General features: G+C 43.6%; 1 protein-coding gene across 1 annotated transcript in view; it reads right to left on the bottom strand.

The window, feature by feature from the left end:
* The window catches only part of TOGARAM1 (TOG array regulator of axonemal microtubules 1), a 778,500-nt gene that overhangs the window by 503,068 nt on the left and 247,843 nt on the right, over positions 1-27,589 (bottom strand). The window contains exon 7 of the mRNA XM_078659754.1: positions 3,561-3,661. Coding sequence (XP_078515880.1) covers positions 3,561-3,661 — 101 coding nt within the window. The remainder of the gene's footprint in view (positions 1-3,560; positions 3,662-27,589) is intronic.

The following is a 27,589-nucleotide window of genomic DNA, read 5'->3' as shown; positions in this document are numbered from 1 at the left end:
CCAGGTAGGTGTATGCATGGAATGTCAACCTAGTGGTTAAGGCGGGAAGCAGGAATTGCAAAAAAATGAAATCATATTCCCCTGCTTGTAGTAAAAACAAAGTTCCTCCTTGGCTCCCCATACCGCTTTAGCCCCAAAACACAGGTACAAATGTCAGCGGGGGCAGCAGTGTCAGTGCACGTCGCCCAAGACGAAGAACAGTGTCCTCGCAACCGCGTAGTTTCTTCCTGCACGTCGAGGCGGGCCCAGACCATACCAATCCCTTGGTGTCAACACAGCGCCGAAGCAGTGCCAGAAGGGTCCGGGCCAGCTTTGCAAAGCGGGGGCTTCCAAATGCGTCTCTGGCAAGACGCAGTAATACATCGCACAATCTCTTCGGTAAGAAAGAGCAGAAGCCTCAGCTGGGGACAACAAGGAGGTCTTTTATTCTCACAGAATCGGCGAATGCATTTCGGCATAAGAATGCCTTCCTCAGCGCCACAAGTATTCAGGAGGTGTTCATTTGTGCACTGATGTTTTCCTGCTGCCTATATCGGCCAAGTGACCCAGGCTCCGCCCCCGATTTAAACAACCCACCTGTTGCAGTTCTTGGCGTAGTCCTGAACGGCAACTCCCAGGATGCAGCGCTAGGCTCCCAGGTAGGTGTATGCATGGAATGTCAACCTAGTGGTTAAGGCGGGAAGCAGGAATTGCAAAAAATGAAATCATATTCCCCTGCTTGTAGTAAAAACAAAGTTCCTCCTTGGCTCCCCATACCGCTTTAGCCCCAAAACACAGGTCCAAATGTCAGCGGGGGCAGCAGTGTCAGTGCACGTCACCCAAGACGAAGAACAGTGTCCTCGCAACCGCGTAGTTTCTTCCTGCACATCGAGGTGGGCCCAGACCATACCAATCCCTTGGTGTCAACACAGCGCCGAAGCAGTGCCAGAAGGGTCCAGGCCAGCTTTGCAAAGCGGGGGCTTCCAAATGCGTCTCTGGCAAGACGCAGTAATACATCGCACAATCTCTTCGGTAAGAAAGAGCAGAAGCCTCAGCTGGGGACAACAAGGAGGTCTTTTATTCTCACAGAATCGGCGAATGCATTTCGGCATAACAATGCCTTCCTCAGCGCCACAAGTATTCAGGAGGTGTTCATTTGTGCACTGATGTTTTCCTGCTGCCTATATCGGCCAAGTGACCCAGGCTCCGCCCCCGATTTAAACAACCCACCTGTTGCAGTTCTTGGCGTAGTCCTGAACTGCAACTCCCAGGATGCAGCGCTAGGCTCCCAGGTAGGTGTATGCATGGAATGTCAACCTAGTGGTTAAGGCGGGAAGCAGGAATTGCAAAAAATGAAATCAAAGTTCCTCCTTGGCTCCCCATACCGCTTTAGTCCCAAAACACAGGTATATATATATATATATATATATATATATATATATATATACACACACACACACACAACATTAACAATAAAAGGAATGTGGGATAAATCACTTGGGAGCTCTACACAGTAAGACTGAAGCTCAGTAAGTTCTTCGCCCACAATTGCCGTTACAGATACGGACTGAAAATACCCACATATAGGATATGCATGCAAAGGCAGGGTCTGTGGAGCGGAAACCTATGGTGCTGTTATAAATGTAACTCAAAAGACAATACTCGCAGTAAACAAGAAACACCACCTAGGTTGCCAGCTGTGCCCATGGATCCTGGCGAACAAACAGGAACACACAAGGCAGTAACCGCAAGGGGGTAGAACTAAATACAAGCACAATAGACACAGAGCTAGCAAGGAGGAGTGCTTACCAGGAAAGGAAGGAAATCACAGGGCACACTTGGAAGAAAGTAAGTAACAAACATACAAGATAATAGAAGCAAGACAGCAGGAATAGAAAGACAATAAACTAGGAACTGGAATCAAGGAAATGAGAAGAAAAGCAGCGAATGGAAAATGATATACAGAAGGGGAGGCTCCAAGGGTATACAAGAATAGTGCTGGTTCAGGATTCAAGAAAACAAATCTAGTTCCTAGAAATTCTAGTTCCTGCTCCAGCACAGAAGGCAGTGTTGGAGCAGGAACTAGAATTGAGCAGAAGCTCAAGAGTCAAGGTAGCACTGCAGGCAGTACTAGTTCAGGACCAAGGGAAACTACTGTAGCTCAGAAGCAAGGAATGCTGAGGCTCAGGAGTCAAGGTATCACTGCAGGCAGTGCTAATTCAGGAACAAGGAAAACAGCAGCAGCTCAGGAAAAAGTAATAACTAAAGCTCAGGAAACACTGGAAACAAGGGTCGGTCTCACAGATACAATGACCAACCTTGGCCTGAAGGGAGCTGGGTCTTAAAAGAGCTCACAATAATCACATGTGAGCAGACCAGCCACAGGTGAGCTGAATTTCTCCACCCATCGTTGGACTGCAGGGGTGGAGACGAAGCAGTGAGCAGGGAATTCTAGGTGACAGTGTGCCAAACATTAGCAGGCGGGCTTCAAGCATGAGCAGGCTGGCTTTCACAAGACCCAGCATGGATTGGGAATGGATGTTAATTACCAAATAGTGACCAAATGGATGGATGTCAGCATATGCATGCAGGGGAGTATCTGGAAGCTTATTAGAACACAGAAAAGTCACACTATGCACCCTCTGGTGGTGGGCACGAGAGTGCAGGGAGCGAATTGTGACACCATGTATGGTTACAAATGTATTTGAGGATTCCTGTACATATTATGTTATTTTGATTTGTATGGCGCAATAAATCACACATAAGGGTATCCAGGTCCCAAGGGGTTCTACTGTGTACGAGTATCAAAGAGAAACCGATTATGAGAAGTATTTAACAGGACTGCAAAAACGAGAGAGATATAGTTGCAATTCTGACATAAGTTTTCATGGTATACAGATTTGTTCAGCTTGTTATTACCGCATCCTAAAAATTGCATTGTTTGCAAATTTTAAGAACATATTTTCTAGCAATCTGCTTAACTATTTATGGACAGGTTCCAACAAATATTTTCAGTCAGACAAGAAACCACAGGGGATAAAAGGTAGCACAAATGCATGTGAAACCTCCATCTGATTAAATAATATTGGCTTTTGCTGATTCACTTTCAGCCTGACAAAGTGCAGGTTGACTGTCACTTCCCGGCCCCTCCTCAAATAAGACTGCTCAAATTATGTTCCCAGAGGGTAGTGATTATATAAATAAAATCTGGCGCTGAGTCCTGAATCTTAGGTGTTGGCGATTGAAAGCAGTTCAGCCAGCCAATTACTGATGGCACCATTCTACAAAAGACACACACAACTTCCAAAATGTGCTACCCGCACTGTGAAATTTGTAGACGTGGAATAATTATATGCAATTGCCACAATTAAAAGTCCAGTGTGTTGCTCTATATTCCTTTTGGGGAATATAAATATCCTAAAGTACATGGTATAAGGAAATAATAAATATTCAACAGGAACAAAAGTATGTAGCACACAGTAAAATGTAGTTAACATCTTCTGAATACTCACACATTTCAGAATTACATTTTAGCTATATATATGGATTTACAATACAACTGTTGAAAGTGAATGTTATACCTGGAGTCGGGCTCTGTTCTCTTATACGGCTGCCTTTTCTCCGAGCTGATGGAAGTCTAGCAGGACGAGGTTTTGAACCATTAGGAGGAAATCCATCCAATCTGAGATAAAAATTACAAAAACTAATTGTATATACTATATAAGAATTACAAAGAAATTAACATCACCATTAAGCCAGGATTGATTGGACTGAATTTTATTGCGTTAGTTGCTATGCACTGAATTGCTCATAATTACAATTTCTATCACTGCTGCAAAAGGCAGAGGAGCCAAACTTTTTTTTAATTTGCTGATTTGATACATTTCTAATTTCACAGTCACGTCTGTTCAAATGTGCCCTGGCAGCAGAAGACAATGACAAACTGGGCAGAGTGAGAGTTGATTAAATTCTTGCTGAATGCTAAGACAACAAACATTGGCGAAGCAAACAGATATGGTTATTCAAGATACTGAAATTACTATTTTATCTTTTTTATACTGAAGTCCAGGGAAACAAAAATAAAAAGGAAAACGCATGCTGCCATGAGACAAACTGCTTACATACAATTTTAATTAAAACAAGCGCTGGCAATGTTATGCTTAAGAATGCACTGTCAGCCAGACCTAAAAATCCATGTATGTATATGGCAGCTATCCTTCCATCTGAGCTGCTGCACAGAAAAAAATCTAGTTATCGAAGTCAGTTTAATAGAATGTGTGTGCCCCTGAAAGTTCATGCTCAGGCAGCTGGATAAATAAACAAAATGATCACCGCTGCGTGGAGGGCACTTTTTTGTGGAAGCACACAATATCTGCCCAATCATAACATGTACTCATGGCTCCCACCATGTGGGCTGAGCCAGAGCCCTCCTGCTGGTAGTTCTCATAATGTCTGGCGACAGCTGAGCCATCACCCCTGCCCATAAAAATGAATACACCAACACACAATTTTAACAGAATAGTAAATAGTAAATGTGCTTCCTTGCAGGCAGGTGTACCTGAGACATATATAAATACCCTTTTCATTTTAATTCACTGCACGATAAAATAGGATTCTTATTGGTGCAAAGAAGATGTACTTTTGGCATTAAAGCACTGTAGCCTGAAGACATTGTTTAAATACACAAGGATGGCTTAGAAAAAAACTAAACAAGGATAAAGAATGGAACGAAAAAAGGAGTGACAAAGTACAATGACTGGTCCACCGGTCCTGTCACTGAAGTACGCTCCTTTTTAGGAAGCTGTACACATGATAGCAGGCAACATGCTGTCACTCACATTGGAAGAGAGTCCGTGGCTAAAGTGGGCTGACCCATTGTCCATGCTGCATGATGAGGTGGGTGGAGGCAGAATGATAGTGATAGCTGTATAGATAATGGCTGAAGAGGGCTGACACAAAGCCCCTAGCCTATATCTATATGTATTTATTTATGTTTTTGTCTAGATACACGAGGGTGACAGTTCCAGATTTAAACATGTTCTCCATTGTAAGGGGGCACAGAAAATGTTTTCCTTGATTTTGAGAGCGCTGAAACAAACACAAGGCTTTAAAACCACCTCTGAACTAGCACTGCATGGATGCAACAGAGGACAAATCCTAAACAAACTAAAATTGTTGCTTCTGTCACACTGCATTCCTAGCCTTTGGAATTAAGGTCAGCAAAAACGTAATCTAGGCATAATTCAAAACAATGAAGAAAAGGCATCCCTACAAATACTTAACCACACTCTTAATAGGCGAAAAGGAGTTGTTTCTTACCTGTAACTCCAGTTCTGTAGTAGGGGTATCTCTGTGATAGTCATAATCATGTGAATAGTCCCGCCCATGTCCGTGGACCCCAGAGCACTTCATTAGATATATTCTCCTAAATTGTCCTCTTTGCAGTCCTGCATAGACACTTAAGAGAGAATAAAAGACAATAATGCAGGCTAAAAACAACTATTTTACGCTGGCCATTACTTCATCCTGAAGTGAAAAAGATAGCCAGATAACAGTTAAATGTAACTATTTTACTGAGTTTCACACATAGAGAAACTCCCCTTCACAAAGATCTTTTTTTCCATGATAGAGATGAAGGGTTGGACAGACTAGCCCCATAGGCTGCCATTATGTGTCTTAAAGAATCCTTCCAGAGACCCTCGGTATCCCATGATGCACAGCCAAAGGCAAGTTACTTTCAGATGTTTTTGAAGGCCTGCTTAATTCTGGACATTACTGTTTTATCCATCAGGGAGGAGGGCAGGTTGCTTTTGACTATCACAGAGATACCCCTACTACAGAACTGGAGTTACAGGTAAGAAACTACTCCTTCTGTAGTAGGGGATCTCTGTGTATAGTCATAATCATGTGAATAGAATAGCAAGCCCATCTTCAAACAACAAACCCCAGCGGTGGAAGAAACAAACAGACACACTACTGTGCAAATAGATTCCTCAGTGAAGCCTGCCCAACCTGAGCATCTGCCCTGGCATCAGTGTCCAGGCAGTAGTGTTTAGTAAAGGTATGGACTGACTTCCAAGTGACAGCCTTACAGATTTCTGCAATAGGGATGTTACGGAGTGAAGCCGATGTAGCAGCTTTACCTTTGGTAGAGTGAGCCTTAGGCTTACTAACTAGAGTCTTGTTGGCTTTCTGCTAACACAACTGAATACAGGACATGATCCACCTAGAGATGGATTGCTTGGAGGTAGCAAGACCAGTCCTGACATAGCCATAGTTAACAAACAATTGATCTGATCTATGCATTTCCTTAGTCTTATCTAAGTAGACCTTCAACACCCTTCTAACATCAAGTGAATGAAGGGATCTCTCAGCAGGAGAGGAAGGATGCTGGAAAAACGTGGGTAAATAAATCATTTGATTCACATGAAACTCTGACACTAATTTCTGAAGGAATTCAGGGTGAGTTCTCATGACTACCTTAGAAGAATGAAACACAGTGTAAGGCTCTTGACAACAGAGAGCCTGGATTTCACCCACCCTGCGAGACGATGTTATGGCTACAAGGAAAGCTGCCTTCCAGGTCAGATGCTGGGGAGAAGCCTTATGAATGGGCTCAAAAGGCTCCTGCATCAGTCTAGAAAGCACCACATTAAGCTCCCACTTTCTTCAAACCTTCCAGAAAATCTTTGATGACAGGGATTTGGAAAAACGATGTTTGTGAAGGACATTTCCTATACGCAGTTAAAGCTGCTAGGTGAACTTTAATGGAATGAAAATTCAGGCCATATTGAACCAAATGCAGCAAATAAGGAAGAATGACATCCTCTTTGCAGGAGCTAGGTTCTGCATTCTTAGAGGCACACCAAATGCAAAATCTCTTCCATTTATATGCATAGGAAGTCCGTGTAGATGGTCTTTTCGCTTCCTTTAAGATCTTCATACAGTTCTGAGGGAGATTTAAATGTCCATACTGTACTAGCTCAGGAGCCATGCTGCCAAATTCAGCGACGAGAGGTTGGGGTTCACCATCTGCCCTCCGAACTTCGTGAGAAGGTCCGGCTGACACGGAAGTCGAAGGTGCGGCAGGAGAGCCCGGTGTATGAGATCGGTGAACCACCACTGACGGGGCAACTCCGGAGCAATGAGTATCATCTTGGCCCGTGATTGGGAAAGCTTGATCAACACTGTCGGGATCAGGGGAATGGGTGGAAAAGTGTAGAGAAAACTGTTCGACGAGATGATCCACAGTGCTTTCCCCAACGTCCCTGGTTGGTAGAACATGGAGGCGAAGTCGCTGCAGTTTCTGTTTTCGCGGTGGCGAACAGATCGACCTCCGGAGTTCCCCATCTTTCGAATATTTCGTGCAGCATGTCGTCGTTTAAGACCAACTCGTGATTTTCGAGAACGAGTCTGCTGAGAGCCTCTGCTGAGCATTATGCACACCCGGGAGGTGAGTCGCTGTGATGGTCAAGTCCCTGGCCAGAAGCCAATGCCAGATCGTCTGGGCCTCCCGAGACAGAGGGCAAGAGTGGGATCCCCCCTGCTTTTTGAGATAGAACATCGTGGTTGTATTGTCCATCTGTACAGAAGGGAACTGGTGCAAAAGGAAGGCTGGAAGGCTTTCAGGGCCAAGTGAATAGCTCAAAGTTCCAGGAAGTTGATGTGATACGTGGACTCCTTTATGGAACACGTGCCCTATATCTGTAGGTGATCTTTCTGGTTCCAGTGATCCTCCAAACATTCCAGCAGAGGTCGCATTCGGAGGCGTGCATGAGGAGTGAGAAAGATGCACGAGGCCATGGAGCCCAGGAGAGAGGACACCTTCCTCACCGTCAGGAAGGGTATGGTCAGGAGAGTCTGAGCCTTCCGAAGGATTGATAAGCGTCTCTCCTCCGAAGGACACGCGCTTGCCTTGCGAGTATCGATGGAGGCTCCCAGATACTGCAGACACTGGACAGGAGTCGGGACAGACTTTGAGACATTGATGTGTAGACCCAGGTGATGCAGCAGAACGGATGTCTTGTTGAAACGTGGCTGCCTTGATCAGCCAGTCGTCCAGGTATGGATAGACTAACACCTTGCTCTTCCGGAGGTGCGCTGCGACTACTGCCATTGCAATGCCCAGTTTTGCCGCTCCCCTCACAAGAACCCCCTGAAATGTGGCAATGTCATCAACAGGTGACACTTTCAGAGGTGGTGAGTCCGACAACGTGGGCGAGTATCTCCCCTCACTAGTGGATGTTGTGTCCCTAGTCTATCGAGAAAGAGATCTCTCGTGACGATGGCGCCGGCGAGACCTTGTAGAAGAACGGTGTCGGCAGCGAGAGCGATGTCTTGGCCGGGACCGTGATCTTGCCCTTCTAGGTTCTGCAGGGAGCACGGGCACTGGAATCAAGGGTACCGGCAGAGACGGAGGAGGAACTGCAGGAGGATGAGACGGAGGAGGAGGAGGCGGAGAAGGAGGAGGTAGAGGAGGTGGAGGAGTAGGAGTCCTGGGCCACAGAGGCGGCAAATGACGAGGAGCAGGTTCCAGTGTCCTAGGTGGAGAATAGGTCCTGGAAAACTCCAAGAGTCCGAGTTAGATACCACCCTTTCTCTGTTTGCGGGCTGGCTTTGAAGAGGGAGCCCTGGATGTAGCCCTCGACGCCAAGCGCCCACGTCTTCGTGATCTAGAACTCGTCGTCGACGTTGAAAGGCTTACCACAGAGGGAGACTGATCCCTCGACATCGTGCTACGATGATACCTCCTCGACGTCGACTGTCTTCTTCTCGAAGTCGAACGCCTCGTCGACGGTGAGTGGCGGTGTCGCCTCGACGGGGAGCACCGGAGTCTCCTAGACCCAGATCGACGACGATAATGCGTTGACGTTGACCGGGATGTCCTCGAAGTCGACCTCAGCCGAGGCGTCGACTTCCATCCCCTCGACGTTGATCTTCGACATCGCTTTAACCCAGAGCCCTGAGTCGACGGGGAGCATAACGTCGTCATACCTGGTCTCGACATTGATGTTGTTGCCTTCGACGTCGACCGGGACTGGAGTCGTTTTTGAGCCTTCTCTCGACTGGGGAGCCCCCCAGAGGCCGACACATGGGTCTTGGAGGAGGACTGGCTCTGTCCTTGCCCAGATGTCCCACCTGCAGCCTGTTGTCATCTCTGCTCCAGGCCTTGAAGACTAATCTTCTCCCTGTCACGCAGGGTCCTCCTGGAGAAGGATTTACAGATGGCGCAGGATTCAGTAACATGGGAAGTAGGAAGACAGAGAATGAAAACTCTGTGGGCGTCCGACTTGGCCTTCTTCCTGCCACATTCAGGACACTTGTCGAACAAAGATGGCATTTCGACAAAATAAAAGTGGGCTAACTGCCCAAAAAAAGACAGCAAAAGGAAGGAAAAGGCCAAAGGCGTCGAGTAAAACACTCAAACTAACTTTAGAAAGCTTAATTATTGAAAAATATACCACTCAAGGTAGAGCTCAATGCTCCAGGGTCCTGCTAGCAGGAGCCGGAAAAAAGAACTGAAAGTAACTTGCCTTTGGCTGTGCATCACATGATACCGAGGGTCTCTGGAAGGATTCTTAAAGGCACTGTATTCATTTACAGGCACATAATGGCAGCCTATGGGGCTTGTCTTCCCAACCCTTCATCTCTATAATGAAAAAAAAGGATGTTTGTGAAGGGGAGTTTCTCTATGTGTGAAACTCAGTAAAATAGTTAAATTTAACTGTTACCTGGCTATCTTTTTCACTTCAGGATGAAGTAATGGCCAGCGTAGCCTAGTTGTTTTTAGGCTGCATGAATGTCCTTTATTATGTCTTAAGTGTCTATGCAGGACTGCAGAAGAGGACAACTTAACAGAATATATCTAATGAAGTGCCCCGAGGTCCACGCACATGGGCGGGACTATTCACATGATTATGACTATCACAGAGATCCCCTACAACAGAAATGTATTTAGGTGAAATACACCCAATTTACAATCACTAACCGGGGGTCTTTGTACAATGAGGTCTTGATAGTTCTGCAAGACACAGAGCAAATCAGAGCCTCTAGATCCACAGTATGTTCAGAGACCATACAGGACTTAATATTAACATTGCCAAATCAATCCAGTCAGTAAACTCTTACAAAACTTGAGCGGGCCCTTGGCCTATCACTGGCTACAGATGGGTCTCAATATCGGAGTGTGTTTCTGAGCAAAACATGTATACACTCATTGATGGGTTACACACCAATATAGTGTTTTGGTCACTTCTGCATCTCTATTTACTTGGCCCAACAGGCATATTAACATCCAGGTTACAAATCTTTTCACTTACAATTACACGCTCTGATTGTCTGACTCAAGGCAATAATAAGAGGCTTCCAGTGGAATTAGGCCTCTCTCAGTTCAGCTCTCACTGAATGCTTCTGGTCCCTATATGACAGTGGAACTGGAGCAGCAGATATCAGCTTATATCACAAAGGCAATTATTGTTAATGAGTGGACATATATAATACAGATGCAGACTTTGCAACAGAATTATGAGTGATGGGGGACATCCCAGTTCTACACCCTCTGTAAGGAGGCATGTCCAAGACCCCTCTCCTTCCTGCCACCCAGACTGTGTACAAGCTTTGGAATGAGACCCTGAAGGACTTGGGGTGGACATCCAAAAAAAGAAATCAATTTTTGGGTCATTAAAAGACTCACCCAAGTCTCTGCCCTAAAAGGTTTTTGGTGGGTGGAACACTACTGGAATTTCCACCCTTAGAGATAAGATAACTGGGACACACTTGCAATCATTTGCAGAGTAGGAGGAGGAATGCATGCATCATAAAAAACAAAGTTATACCGTTATTTACAATTATGCAATGCCCCCATATAGTGTCCATGAAGGCATTTTGACTTTAATCTGCTCAAAGCTAAATTGTTGGTGAGGGTTCTGAAGGGACGTAAAATATCCAAACTCTATTAATCAGTGGTCATCAACACTCGATAAGCGTATGATATTTTGAGATGGGCATGCAAAAGGGATATTGGTGAACCGACAAAAGATGAAATGTCAGGAAGCCAGAATGGCTCCACAAGATTTGGTAAAAGCCTCCTAATTAGGATTGATCCAGCTAAAATATTTATATGGCACCAACTCAAGTAGAGAGAGGCTCAGGAAGATTAGCCTTGCCTCCTCTCCAGAGTGCATCAGATAACACAAGTTCTGTTCACAAACCAAGCATCTTTTGGGCAGCCATACTACGCTGAGAAGATTTCCAGAAGTCCTGTGATGTCTACAGGTTGCCAATGGGACTGAGATGTGGACAAATATGTGGAAAGGGGCACACTCTACCACTAAACTACCACAACAGTCTGACTATTTGCCGTCTGCATATATAAACCTTGCCAGTTACTCCTTCTTTTGCACTATACTTCAGTCACTAACATTCTAACAGCCAAATGCACTGTACATCAAGTCAATCATTTCATCTATGAACACACACTTTACTCCTACAAAGGAAATTCTTCGCAACCCATTTTAGATCATTGTACAAATGGATATTTTTATACTATTTTCGTGCATTTGTTTACTCTTGGTCAAAATGTATTTCTGTTTTACCATGATCACAACAGTGTAAAGATTGTAATTATTCAAACAATAAACCACTAATGATGAGTGCATCAGATGTAAAAATAGCAGTCTGGAGACCTACTGTACACAATTTGGCAGTGCGGCAAACTTATTGCGCCTCTTCTGGTATGTATCAAATGACGGAGGAGGTGCTGGGCTTTAAAATAGCGCCAGACTCTAAATTTGCTTTTCTTCATATATTAAATGACTTAGATGCTAACCAACATAAGAGGACATTGTTATGAAAAGGCCTACTTACAGCCAAAAGAGACCTAGCAAGGAACTGACACACTGCTCTTGTTTGTGTTACACAAATTAATTTAAAAGAGCATTTGATATCTATTTCGATTTACTTCTGAACATCAAAGAGGGTTTCCACAATACTTTTTGAATAAGCCTCTGTTACGTCTTTGTGGTCACCAGCTCGATGTTATACTGTTTTGGCTAGACAAGAAAGGATCCATTATTCTCTGCAGGTTGCATATCACACAAATGATTTCCGTTTAGTACTTCCCGCAACTAGTTTATTGTCTGGCTCATAGAAGAGAGTCGAGTAAGACCAGGTGCAAAACATAGACTAGGTAGTATCAGATTAAACAATGCACCAATGAGCTAAACATAGACTCAACTGATCCAGAAACTTACAACGTGGCCAATACAGTTGCACTGATTGGTATTAATGAAACAAACCCACAGGAGGAAAATGTGCAAGAATAATGGCCCAGAATTGGGAAACCCGCTCGACAATGTACCCTGAAGTTCCATGTCCCACATGTTATTTGCTATTCTGATAAATTGTGATGGACGGTAACTAGTGGGGACATATCAGTCGGATACTGTAATTCTAGTCCTAGTATCTCCTCCTCTGGTTACTGGATATATCAACAGCAGCTCTTCTATAAGCTGCACAGGACCTGTACCATTATATCAGAATGCTTTTTAACCACTGCAGCATTTAAACAGCATGGCTTACATTAAATAATATTGCATAGTATTGGAATATATTGCTTACAATTACTTTGCCTCATTTCACTTTAGAGTGAGTACAAGTAAAACGTTGAAATTAAAGATACAAATAACACCTTTCCATCATTCCCTATTTTGGACATTACTTACCAGCACTGCAATGTTTATATACTCACATGGTTTTAAAATATGTTTTGTTATCCTGCACTGAATCATTTTTACATTGAACTTAAGAATATTAAAGAAATCCATTCAAAAGCAGCTCTGGGTTATCTCAGTATGCAATGCTAAATGGGTTACATAAAATAAGGATCATATACGGCACCCCACAGTATTTTTACTGCCACTGTTTTATTTAACTAACTGCATGACCCATATCTCAAACAGTTTTAGATATTTACCCTCAACTTCCACACCCAACAATAAGCCAACATCCATACCTAGAGTTTGTGTGGCTCCTTCTCACCAATAGGTTGATTATCCAATTGTGGCATTTTCCATAACAAAATATTGTTCAATAAGTTCATTTGGTTAAGCCAAAGTGAATCCACTTCTGAAATTAATATTTCTTATAAAAGCCCAAGACTGGAAACTGTTACAGTGAAACAAAAATCAGGTAACCTCACCAATACCTTTTGTTCTGCCCCAAACTCCCAAATACACAAAACCCCATACTTTTTACATTGCTCCCTCCTTTCAAAATAATCACAGTACTCACCTTCTTGCTGCCCAGCAAACAGACATTCATACATGGCACCCAGGTGCACACCAATAACAGCATACACAACATATACCTATAATCCCAGGTACCCAACAACCCTTTACACACAAACACCCCCCAGACTTGCCATTCACCTCCACCCCCAAACATACATACATATTAACGGAACCCCAATACCCCCCAAAAAGTTTGTATTTATGGACTGCTGATGTCTAAACCCAAATAAACAAACCTTGCATCCAGTGTGCCCGAATTTGTAAACAAAGTCCACAACTGGTGACATCCAACATTCTTCACCCATGTAACCTTTCTATTCCTGGCATTCTGAGGAAAACAAAAAAGTGAAGTGTGGATTTCTTGAATTTATCTCAGTCACTGGTAATTACACTGGACTACAATCCTTACCATCGTTTTTTGCCTACCACAACACCTTAGCAGGGATCCAGTCATGTGCAAATCAGTCTTGCTACTTCTCCAACACAACAGTCCAATCTGAACTGCCTACCCTCCAACCACAAGTCTTCACACCACCTTTACCAGCAACTCCGCCAAAGATAGCCCATTTCTCTCAAACCACTAATACACCCCTTCACCCAAAAAATAGACTGCCACACCATATGCCAGACCCATACACTCAGGATTCCTGAAACTGCATCACAATTTTAAAAAAGAACAAAGTCGGAACACTCTATGATGAGGCATGCCGCAACAGGGGTCACATATTATAGTAACAAAAATAGGTATATATTATAAATAGTGCACTGAGATAAAACACAGCAGTTAAGTTATGAGGTGCAACTCTGATTAAAAATCCTTTACCAATATCTACACTGAAAGAAGACTGACAGAGGAAATTACATCAGTTTCTGCACCGGTTTCTTCAGCATTCTAGAAATGGAGATAGGCATATGAAAATAAAAGAATGCAAATGTATGTACGTCTTTCTCGGATTCATTGGCAAGAGCAATTGTAGTAAGATGGAAAAAGAAAAAATAGATTTTGTGAAAAAGTTGAAAGTGGCGGGTCCAAATGGAACTCTGAATGAAGTGTGGTTGACTTACCAAGAACCTGGTACAACACAGATGACCACACTATGTAAATCTGGAGCATAGTAATAAAACCGAAGGTGGGAATGTGAGTGGTAAACCCCAATCCACAAAATGGGCAATCCTGAAGATTCTTCCTATTGTAGACTAAATCCACATGGGTTATTGTGTGGAGAGATAAGCCATGGATTACTGATTTATGTTAGTGTGGTTGGTTAATAAACATGATGTTCTGGAGCAGATAGCAATGGATTGCACATATCTCCACTTTAAGGCAGCCTTTGCACAATAAATCAGCATTTGCTACGGAGAAAGATGTAGAAAAAGTCTAGATGAGGTTTGTCCTTGTTTACCTATGTTAATAATATCAAACAGCACTTTTGATCTCCTTAACAGAAATGTTCTTCGAAAACAGATATCAGAATTGCACAAAGACACTATGTATTTAAATGTTCTGCACATCCAAAGACAATGGGTATGTAAAGAACATGAAAAGTAACACGTGCCAAAACACTATGCCACCAGCTAGAGTGAAACATACGTGAAAAAAGAAATCTCCTTCATACAGCTTAAATATATTAATAGACACAGAGCACTATAAAAAGTTCTTTGTTGGTCTGCTGATTTCTACAGTTAGTTACATTATTAGTTATTTGAACTTCCGGTCAGCCTAGATATACATTGGGGGCTGTCCTGTCTTAGGAGATGCATCACAAGGGACGATTTAAATAACTTTCATTTTAAATACAATACGCTTTTCTTTTTCCTCTTTAGCTCGTTCTTTTGGCTTTTATTTACTTATTGTTAATTCACGACTGGCACATACAGGTTGCATTTATTCCAGAAGATGCCTTTTTCTACCTGCACAAACCTTAGGTGATCACTGTTTTTCTATTGGACCTTACTATAATCTGCCAACATTACAAAGTTTAATTTTCTCTGGCGATACTGAGCCAGCCTGGTGATGTGGTATAACTCTCACTGGTTTGTGATCATGGGGATAGCACGAGGGGTGCACCTTTTTTCTTGAAAAACAAACATTTTATGTATGTCATTAATTGTATTTACAGCCTTGAAAAAGTAATCTAAAACGAAACATGTGTTGACTGTCTCCTTATGTACAAAGATTGTTACCACAACTGGACTTTTGATCTCTTCAGCAATAATATTGGACCAGTTTCAACAGCAGACTAACAAAGGATGTTTTCTAGTACTCTGGGTCTATTAATAGGTCTCAGAATTGGCTAGTTAAGTAAAAGTACATGTCTCCGGGGTTTCCAGCTACTGTAATACATTTGCTACAGTAAATGGTTCTTTTCCTCTCCGTTTTCTTGGCTCAATGAATAGACAATATAAAATGGTTGAGAGAATGGTAAAAAGGGATGGTTTTTGAGCTCACTTGCTTAGTTCTCTGTATTCTGCTTTACACAGAGTGCACAATACTTTTTCTACAGGCCTTACTTCCTGTACGTGCTTGCTGTAGCATCACACTCCAAGTTAAAAACTTTAAAGACAGCGACCAGCACTAAATAAGGCTGGGGAAAGACATTGTGTTTTTCATCAGAGGCTTTCTTCTTTTCTTCAATTCAATTTCTTTAATTCTATGAATCGACTATGCAAATATTTTCATTTCTCCTTTTCCTACAATCTACACTTTGCTATTAATATGATCAGGAGGGGTACATAGATTAATTTCAATTTGCCCAGAATAGGAGTCTACCCTCTGGTATCAAGCTTTATGCAGAGACTCATCGTGGCAGTTTCAAATTTCATTATTTTCCTTAAAATCCCACATCAACTGCAATTTCTCTAGTATAGGAACTCTGTCCCTAACTAGGAAAACCTGATAATGGCAAATGCAAAGTGAATTGCTCATCATTTCTATACAGAAGTCCAACATTTAGGAATTGTGTCCAACTATGATGTCTACATTCTTCTCATCCTTTGCCTTTATGCATGGTGTCTATGGGGGCATTCTTAAGACTGCAGAAATCAGCAAATGGACATGAAGTAAGGATCGTCTCCATTCCAGAGCCTTCATTTAACATGTGTTTTCACCTTGCCAAACAAATGTTTTCCGGTTTGCCTCTAGTGGGCAGTCCATCATGCTAAATTTATTAGACTACAGTCTTATGCTCTCACATTGTGATAAATATTATATATTTAAAGGTCTCCTTCTTTAAGATGCCGGAACATACAAAATTAAAGCACAAGTATATTCTACAGTACCTTGTTAAAAATCAGCAATAGTATAGTAGTGGAGATAAAGGGTGTTACTCTTCGAAATGATTATTTCAAACTAGCAATGTATGCTGAGAATATTTTGAGTACTCTCTCAGATCCATGGCATATATGCATTGAAGCATTTAAAATGACTGATTACAAAATGCCTCTACATATTCCTATCCCTGCGCTTGATGATCACTCCGTTCATACTACGCTCACAACAATTCTTAATCAACGTATTTAAATGGCCAGGAAACCCAGGATAATTGCTAATCGACAGTGTTACATTCCAGTGGGGAGTATTGGGTTCCTACGGTAACATGTTACTTTAATGCAACACAACCTTGATTTATGTAGAATGGCGCAAGGGAGAAACAAAGAAGCACTAGTGCATGACAGACACTATATAAGCTGACCCGTACTGTGCCTATTGGAAGTGCAGTGCAATTGTGGAAAAAGGTCAGTGACTTTCGAAAGCACAGAGTTCCACAGGGGTGTAAAACTAGCCAGTGAAGCATGCTTAGGGATAAGATTATTGTAATGAAAGGTATTGTCACTTTTCCTTTGCCTTTTACTTTACTGGGTAGTGCCAACAGACTTTACTACAGTGTTACTGACAGATGGGGTTGACAAATAGAGGGTTGAACGATGCAAAGGGAGGAAATAAACTTGAAATGGGACAATCAAGTGTTTACATCATCTTAAGAAAGACTATGGGTTACCAGAGACTGAACTGTTTCAATATGGCCAGCTTAAGCAGTGGGTGCTGTGTATATCCTTCAAGAAAGTCCCTTACTGACTTTGAGAGGTGGATGCAAAAAAGGGAGATGCAAAGCTAACCACCTCAGAACGAATTGCTTGCTAGGTACTGCTACCATGACTCAAATTGTCCAGAGGCTCAGGTAAAGTTTTCTCCCTGTGGCCGAGATATAACAAAAATGGGAAGGGATTTGTATTAGAGCACCTAAGATATTCAGATGTGTAGCAGTGTGGAAATCAATGTGAAGCTGCATTCGTTTTATAGTCATCCAAGCTTTGGGACCGGGACACTGCAAAATCTGACAGATGCTGATGGGGCTGTGAGGGAGAAGTACTTCTTGCCTAAGGTTAGTTTGATTCTAGACCGTTCTGGGTACTGGGTGCCATTGACCTTATCTATGAGATAATTCTCCACAGATACCATGACATCATATGTCTATTGTGGTATACAAGGGACAGTTTGTGAAACTAGACAGCCAAGACAATAGACCGAAGTCCCTCTTGGCAGCTAGGCAGGTGCCTGATCAACCAGTTATGATGGAATTTTCAAGGCTCTCCCATACGTTTCCCTCTACACCCTTTGTTATGGTTCAATGGGGAATTAAGTTGACTCATGCATTCTTAATAAGCAGGCGCTTCGAGCCCACGCACAATTGTTCTCCAAGACTACTTATCATCAAGATGGTGTATTTCATTGCAATAACTTCTGAGTGCTGTGTTCGAGAACTACAGGCACTGTCAGTATAACCCCTGTACAACATCTTTTGTTCAGACAAACCAGTGCGGCAAACTCACACTTCCATTTTGTCGAAAGTGATATTGTCTTTTTGTGAGGGTCAGACACAGACACAGACACACACACACACACACACACACAGACAGACACACACACACACACAGACACACACACAGACACATACACAGACACATACACACACGTTTTTTTGCCCTAGCTCACCCCACTAAGGAGAAGCTTCACCGATTGGACTTAAAAAGAGCTCATGAAAGAGCACACAGTCGAAGACCCCTTATATCTGCTTTGCTGGTGCTAAGAAGGTGAAGGTGCTCCATAAGCAAACCTTGTGCTGGTGGATAGTTCTGTGCATAAAAACATACTATGCCCTGTCTGAAAAATAGCCTCCCTTGGGCCATTCTGCTCATTCCAAAATGAGCCAAGGCAGCCAAGATTACATTAGCGAAAGGTGTTCTGGTGTTGGACATCTCCCAGGCTGCTACATGGGAGTATGTATACAGCTTCACAATGCATTACTGTCCCAAAAATAAGGTTTGTAGCTAGGGCCATTTTGCCCACTCAGTACAGCAGGACTTCCTGGTGTAATTTCACTATTCAGATGTTCCACCTTTTGTGAGGCATTGCTTTGGGATCTGTTCAAAAGGTGAAGACTCTCCAGTTAGAAGTATCCACCCTTTATTAATGCTCATTCTTGTGGATACTCTTTCTAATCGCAGATTCCTCAGCACTATTCCAATCAGTGGGGCAGATACATGCCCCTTGTCATGTTTTAATGTACCCTTGAATCAGTAATCTCCCTTTTCCCCTGGAGTATGTGTGTCTGCAATAGCGGCTGAGCCTCTATTGAATGCCTGGAGGCAATAGGGCTGCCTACCACAAAGTCTGACTTTTCTGCATCAAGGCCAAAGCACGCTTCTGGTCTGCATTGTAGTTTAACAGTTAGTACTTTTGCACGTATTGTGATTTTAGTCAGGCTCATGCATCAATACCGCGATGACAACTTCTGGAGCCTTTTAAAGCACATACCACCCTCAGTCTCCAACACATCATGATTAAAGGAACTCTTCGAGAGTCTTTCTTGAGCGATGGTCTGAAAAGTTTTCAAAAAGGAACGTAAACATTACTCAGATACCATTTTGAGCACTTGATTTCCACATCAAAAACGTAAAAACATTGACACTGATTTCATCTACGTTGGTAGACCTAAGAGTTAACATTCCTGATTGATTTCATTTTAGTAATTCTAGCTTCAAATATTTAACCTCCAATACCTTACTGTCAAATTTGACACTACCGAGGACTAGCTATGCACATTTTCATGTGATTTACGCTTTATCAAGGGATTCTTTTATTTAATTTATTTTTTAATACTGTTTTTTCTTTTTAATTTTTATTTTAAAGAAGTTAATATGACCTGGGCATACAGGCAGAGATATACTAATCAGTGATCAGGCAATCATGTACTAACATTCTATGCACTGCAGAAACAGCCACCATAATGTCGCAGTGGTGCGGCATTTTATAAGAAACAAAGGAAGCAAGGAGTCAAATGCCATTTGCAAAGAGAAACACGTGTCTAAAAATGATAGAGTGTAATCAGCGTATGCCATATGGCCTGCAACACGTAATCAAACTTAAATAAGAGAAACATACAATAAATCCAGCTCTGCAGCAGATAGAAGAGGTCGCCTGTGCCTTACTGCCAAAAATAAAATGATAGGATGGGAGAGTCAACATATACGCTCTGGAGTAAGAGGGTCCGGGTAGAGGTGTAGGGAAATTGGTAAGGGGGGGGTGGGGTGTGGTGTCTGTGAGGGGCTAGCATGGGGGTCAAAGAGTTGGTGACAACCAGAAAGTGAGTTACTGATTAAAATGGGAAGGCTCAGAAATGACTGGGCAGGCTTCTTGGGACTGATCAGCAATCAATAATAAATAATTGCATAGAGTCGCATAGGAGTTGCCAAATACCCTTCATCCTACAGGCTGGAGGTTGGACCGAGAAATACAGTTTATTTTTTATTTATTTATGTTTAGAGTTTTATATAGCGCAAACTAGATCCGAGGCATTAGGTATCAGAGAGCCTTACATGAGCACCAGTTTCGTTACAGATTAACACAATTTTTGTTAGGCACAGGGAGATTAAGTGATTTGCCCAGAATCAGGGGTTTGTGGTGTCGTTTTCAAAACTCAAGCTCGGTTCCCCAGGTCCGACGTCACCACTTTAGCCGTAAGGCTACATCCTCTCCCCACTCATCAGATTATATCACTGTTTTGAGTGTGTGACATGGAGTGGTGGACCCCCACAACTGGCCCTGCGATGCCTCCTTCGTTACAGACGAACCCCTGGGAAACGGAACAGGACGGACAAGAAGAAAAAGAACCCGGTGCCTTTAACTGGGCGTTTTCTGAGGAGGAGGCCCGACCTCCCGTCCACGTCAGAGCAGCCGGATTGGACAAAACCAAGGAAGTATGGTACGGGGCGTGTGACGTCACCCCGGTGGAGCAGGAGAGGAGCGGAGTCGGAGTCGGAGAGCTGAGAGGAGGACGGAGCGAAGAGCCCAGGCGTATACCGGAGGAAGAAGCGGAGGAAAGCGGAGAAGGGTCCCAAGGAGAGCCAGGAGGCCAACGACCCCGTGAGCCGCCGTGCCACTCTCCCGGGGGAGGAGAGTGGCTTTCTCAGGTACGGCGGCGTATGGCGGCTTGGGTGGGAAGCAAACGCATGTAAAGAGTGTACATAGACCCATATCCATCCATAGTCCTCCCCTCCTCTTGTTCCTTTAACCCGCGTTTACCCCCTCACTGTCTGTGATCACGTTCCCACACTAACGCTGAGTGTGCAGAATCACCGGTGAACCCCTATCGCACTACACGGTCCCGAGGTGCACAAACCCCAGCCGACAGTAGTACTAACGGCCCCCTTTCTGTTGGTCTTCTCTTTCATGGGAACCCGGAGCCTGAGAAGCAGACGCATTGTCCAGACATCAGAGAGGAGAGCCGCCCTACGTCAGCCAAGCGGGAACACCTCCAGACGCCAAAACGGATCCTAGTCAATTTGCAAAAGAAAGACTGACCTTCAGAACTAGAAGGACCTTAATGTTAAACACCAAACGGGGTATCCCAATAAAACCTGCTTTGCATCAACAATCTGGTGTGTCTCTCATCCCTGACCCACCAGCCAGGTCCACAGAGTGGCATTTAGTTTAACGGATTGTTTTCAAACATTCATGCCCTTATCCCAATCTCTGACGACAATGCCATAAGTGAACCAAGAGAGGCGTGTTAAATATTATAGTCTATTATCAGACACAATAGACATCCCAAGTTTTCTGGTTTCACATTGTGCTATCCAGAGACTAAATGGGTATAAATGGTTCTCTCCCGTTTTATACCACAAGGTAATGCTGTGTTTTTAATTCTTGGCACATGAGGTTACACTGTAGGTAGTAGACAGAAGCCACATGAAGGTTCGGCTTCTTTTGGGCTTCAGGATCCAAGAGAACCCTGAGCTGAGGCAAAGCCTGGCATGTGGTTCAAACATGGCTTGAGCCTTCAGTGGTTCGCCCACCTCTATCAGAGAACACTAATTAAGAGGGAAAAGGCATAGGAAGAACATGATTGGAGCATGACTAAACAGTTTGATGGAAGAGGAGTACCACCACCACAATGCACGTTTCCTTGTTTAAAGGTCCATACCTTTCTCACTACACCACATTTTAGTAATTGGACAATGAGATGGGTGTTCCCTCACCCCAAGCATAATCTATAATGAATGATGGCTTACAGTCCTGATTTCTTAAAACATACTTACTACCACTTTTTAGTTTTATTTAAGTTCTTCCAATCTTTAAAAAAAAGATAAGAGAAAAGTGCCCAAGAACACACAGTTTGTCACAACGGAAGGCCGAGATTTATAAAAATGATGTCTTTGTTACTGTTTCCATCTTCCTCCAAACGCAACTGGGGGTTTGAGTGGTTCATATGGTGAGACTCCGGGACTACTTTCACCAAAGAAATTCCACTATGTTGTATAACCTGCTGTTAGAAATGGGGGTCTCTATTGGCAAGGGCTTGCACCTTTGTCCACGTAGGAACCCCTCTTCCTAGTCAGGATAAGGGTGTTACACTCCTAAAATAACCCCTGGTAGCTTGGCACGAACAGTCAGGCTGATCTTCGAGGCAGTGTGTAAAGCATTTGCACAAAACCAACAGTAATACAATGTAAGCACTACAAAATGACACCACACCAGTTTGGAAAAATAGCCAATATTTGTATATACTTAATACAAGACCCAATACGATAAAACCCACAATACAGTACTTTAAAAATAGTTAATTCGCAAGATGTCTTTAAATTGCAAAAATACTTTGAAAACACAGTTCGTACGTGTCGGTAGCTCAGTTCGAGCCTACTGTGATGCTGAAAACAACAGAGTCTTGCAGTTCCAGCTGACCACGTCAGTACGGGCCAGCAACAGTGTGAACAGACTCGTTAACAGTACCTTTCTTAGTGCGGCTCACATGATGCAAAGTGGAAGGGGTGCAAGGTGCGGTGTCCTCTCGATGCGGTGCGAGCAGCGGCTCGGTGACGATCATCCAGACGGAGTCGGTGAAACCAAGGCTTGCGGTGCAAGGAGAGGTGGTGCTCGATGCGGTGCTGGCAGGTTGCGGTGCAGGTGAAAGAGCCGGTCATGGCGTCTGTCGCGGTTACGGTGCAAAGTGGAAGCGGTGCAGGCAGCGACTCGTGACGATCGTGCAGACGGCGTCGTGAGACCAAGGCAGGGCGAGAGAGTGCTCGATGCGGTGCTTGCAGGTTGCGATGCACGCGACAGAGCCAGTTGGCCGGAATTGCCGCTGGCGGAGCCGAACAGCTGTGCGTGACGAGGCGGTCATGGGTGTCAAACCAGCGGCGATCGTGGCCGTGAGACCAGTCCAGCGAAGTGAAGCGAGGTGGTGCGGGCTGCGGTGCCTCTCGATGCGGTGCAGGCAGCGGCTTGGTGATGATCATGCAGACGGCGTCGGTGAGACCAAGGCTTGTGGTGCAGGGCGAGACGGTGCGGCCTGCGGTGCCTTCAGGACACAAGGCCAGCCACGGAGTGAGTGACAGAGTCGGTTGCGGTTCCCTTTTCTCTGTGGCAAGTGAAACAGTGGTACCAGGAGCGGTACCCAGAGGTTGGTGAAGTCTTTGCAGTCCCTGAGACTTCTTAACAGGAGGCCAGCTCGGTTTCAGGCCCTTGGAGATACTCAGCAAAAGTAGAGAAAGTTCAGTCCAGTCCTTTCACTGCCCAAGGCAGAAGCAGCAGCTGCAGGCCAACCCAACAAAGCAACAACACAGCAAAGGGGCAGTACTCCTACTGGCAGCTCTTCCATCTCTTCTTCTTGGCAGGTACCTTGATTCCAGCGAGATCTAAAATCCTGGGGTCTGGGTCCCAATATTTATACCAACAATTCCTTTGTCCTCTGAAGGCAGAGGGGCCTGGACCTACGGCAAACCTGTTTTGGGTGTATCCTGCCAGTGTGCACCTTCTTCCTTGGTCAGTGTGGGCCAATGTCCTCAGACACACTACAGGAAGTGGAGCTAGCATTGTGGAATGCAGGCACAGTCCCATTCAGAGCCAGGTGCTTCTCCTCCCACCCATTTATGTGCATATAGGTCTATTCAGCTCTGTGAAGACTCACTCTGTCTCCTGGAGTCCCCCCCGCCCCTGTCACTCACAAACCAGACAGACAATACACAAGCTAGCAGAGGTAGGCTGGATGGTTAAGTCAGAAAATACCTACTTTCTAAAAATTGGTATTTTCAAACAAACTTCACTTAAAGATGTATTTTATCATTCTGAGTTCAGGCATACTAAACTCGAATTTTTACCATGTCCCCTGAGTCAGTTAGGACTACAGGATGTTATAATAACAACTGTCCACTCTGGCCTATGGGGAACAGGTAGCCTTGCAATAGTGAAAAACGAAGTAGGCTGCAATTCACTATCAGGACATGCCAGGGCATGTCCTACCTTTCACATACAATGCACCCTGCCTGTGGGGGTACCTTGGGCCTACCTTAAAGGGTGACTAACATGTAGAAAAGGGAAGGTTTAGGGACTTGCAAGTGTGTGCATTTGCCAAGTCGACATGGCAGACCCAGGCTGCGCACAGGCTCTGCAATGACAGGCCAGAGTTACACTTTAAGGACTGTTCGCGTTGGTGGCACAATCCAGTGCTGCAGCAAACCAACAGCATTTGATTTATAGGCCCTGGCACTCGCAGCGCACTTTACTAGGGACTGACACATAAATCAAATAGGCCAATCATGGAAACACCAATCCAAAACATATTTTACACAGGAGCACTTGCACTTTACCACTGGACAGCAGTGAGGAAAGTGCGCAGAATCATTACACCAGCAAAATTAGAGTCAAACACGGGAGGTCAGAAAGCAAAAAGTCAGGGGAAACACGCCAAAAGATGCCAAGTCTAACACCTGCCCAGACGTTTAATACAAAGTGCACATTCATTATATATTGGCAAAGTGGTACAGCTAGGATAAAACATTAAGTCTCCTAGTCTGTGGCTAAAACATTCCCACTGTACTACATCTAACAGTGGAGCCTGGGTCTTTGTTTGCACAACTTGTTGGGAAGTCTTTATCAAGGATTTTATAGCACTCAGGATCTTAAATGACCCAGTTACTAAGCACTCCTAATGTTTGCAGATAAGAGACTAAAGGCATAAGGGGATTGTGATGACTAAGAATCTCTTTTGTTCCAATTCAGTAACCAAGTTGCTTACTTTGTACACAAGAGTCACAAAGCAGAGAACTCTCAGGGGTACAGTAGAGGGTTAGCAACTCAGATACAGCATAGCATTGTCAAATCTAGGTCTCTTCTACAGAATAGGGACTTAATTTAGAGGGCTGTGTGTAATGAAACCCTTAAAAAAATAAAAACTCAGCAGCCAAGTTCACACCACTTACATACTTCGCTCCCCTTATGCTACCTTTGACACACCCCCATCCCCTTCAACCTCACATTGACAGCATCAATGCAGCCCTTGGTCACACCACAGATCGTACTTTGGAATGGAATTGTTTTGAGTATTAGACAGATTCAACCTAGGCCCGGAATTCATATTGAAGATTAAGTTGCTTTATTGGGCCCTGAAAGTGTAAATCAACTGTGGGGGTTTCGTTCTCGTACTATCCACATTAAGAGAAGCATGAGACAGCAATGTCCTTTACCCTCTCGCTAACTGTTCCTCCTGGCCTCTAACCCCTTGAAACTGAAACATGACCACAGATTAAAGGTGTCCAAATAGGTCCTTCATATGCAGATGACCTTATGACTATCATGAAACTGAACACCTTCCTACCAGCACTGATGTCCCTACTACACTACTTTTCTCAGTTCACTGCACTGCATTGCAACTATGTTTTTGGGATGTTGCTAGTCTGAATACATAGATCAGTCCTTTTCAGTATAAATGGTATTATGCTGCTTATATGGCAAAAATACAAGACCGTGGCTAAAGTCCAGAAAACTGCACCCACACACAGAATGTGGGATCTTGCCATGGGAACTATCTTGTACATCAATTATCCGAACTGCATTATTGATCCCGGGAAATTCTCAACCCCTCACTTTGGGCAGACGAGTGGTCCTTCATGTTTTGTAGATGTAACCTTGAAGTATCCGGTAAATATATGGTCATTAGTATCATACTGTGATTATCCTGTAATCAATGCCGTGCAATTAGAATGGAAAGTTGCACAAGGACTCCTAACTTCACACCTCGCTGCCCCCTTGGCATAATGCAGGGCTGACTGTAGAAAGAAAGGGTTTACAATGGATTGCTTGGAAGACAGCATATGTTGAACTGCTATATCAACAGACAGCCAAACAGGTATTTGAAACCATTTCTGGATGTCCAAACCTAATTTTGGTTGAGACAAACGCAAAGTTGGAAGTAAATACAACTGATTCATTGCATACAAAACAACCTAGATAGAGACCCATTGAGTTTGCTAATCTTCCCAATTCGGTAAAATTATGAGACATCAGGAGAATAAAAGCTGATGTGTCGGCCTTTATGGTCAGATAATAAATCATATTAATTCTAAGCTTGTACATGAAGCAGCGAGGGAGCACTGGCAATTAGCACTATGGCATGGTTACTCACTGGAGGAACGGTCATCACTACTTTCCTCCCACAACTACCTTCTTAGAACAGCTAGACTGGAATTAGCTTACTTTAAAGTCCTCCATGGCTGGACTCCATTCAGGCAGGACAAAAAGGGTCTTTTGCCCCATTCCAAATTGTGGACATGCATGTGGAGACAGTAGATGCCACTCTGTCCACTGTTCTGTGGAGTTCTGTTAAATTTGGTTCAAATTAGGATAAAATATGGATGATCATCGTGAATGTGGAAGGTACTACTAAAGCGCCCTCCGGACGCTTGACCCTACTCCACAATAGGTTATATAAAGTAGCACTGTCTAAACAAAGACAAAGATGGCAGGAGAAGGCAATGGCAGAGGTTAAAACATGAATCCTCTGATGGTGGAGTTAACCCTTCATACCAAGTCATGGAGAATGGTTGACTAAACTGTAAAGAGTAGCAAATTGTGAGTGCAGTAAATGCAAGACTAATGACCAAATGATCAATTTCACACTTGCGTGGGAAACTTTCTTTAGCCCACACGCCCCTGGCATGCCCAGAAAGATCTAATAGACACACTAAATATCATTTGTCTGGTTCCATAGTAGTTGCCCACTAAATATTTTCATACCACTTCAACCGAGAGACACAAGTATCTTACTTTAGTGTTCCATTATCACTACCATGTGCAGAGTCATGCTGTTTATAGGAATTTACGTACTTACTTATGTACTAACCTGTAGAATGGTGGGGTGGACATTGGTCTGATATTAGATCTCTACTTTTCCTTAGTTATTATATGAATAATATTAGGGTATCCCGATTATGTTATTGGTGTGTGAGAGAAGGCAGCCATCATGCTTAGGTAATTACTTTGCTCAAATACGCAGCATTACATGCGATGTGTTCTTTTTGTTCTATCATTTTACGCTATTTCTGCTAACAAGTAGATTTGTTTGATATGAGTACTTGTACTGATCACTGATGTAACTGCTGCATAAAACCAATAAAAAATGATTCTTAAAAAACAACATAAGCGGACACAGAGTTCAAAAGTCAATACTGAGCAGTTAAGTACCCCATAAAGAGGGAAGGAAAAGAATGGGAAACCAATCAGTCAGGTGCTTGGTTTAGGCCTTGGCATGAGCAGGGCCGCTCACAAGTCTGTGCCTTCCAGTTTTTTTAAATCACTGCAAAACCTTAGGACTTTATTATCAATTTGCCCATCATGCAGTAAAAGGACCACGGGTCTGCTGTTTGGCTACAGAGAGCAGACCATTGGTCCTTTTACTACAGAGACAAAACAATATATGCATGTTTAAAAGTACACCTCAATACTTAGACACATTTTTTTGGAGCTTCATCCCCGCAAAAAAAATACT

This window comes from Lissotriton helveticus, chromosome 9 (genome assembly GCF_964261635.1).
Source record: "Lissotriton helveticus chromosome 9, aLisHel1.1, whole genome shotgun sequence".
NCBI classification, from domain to species: domain Eukaryota; kingdom Metazoa; phylum Chordata; class Amphibia; order Caudata; family Salamandridae; genus Lissotriton; species Lissotriton helveticus.
Note: the sequence above shows the minus strand (reverse complement) of the source record. Positions and strands in the feature narration are given on the sequence as shown.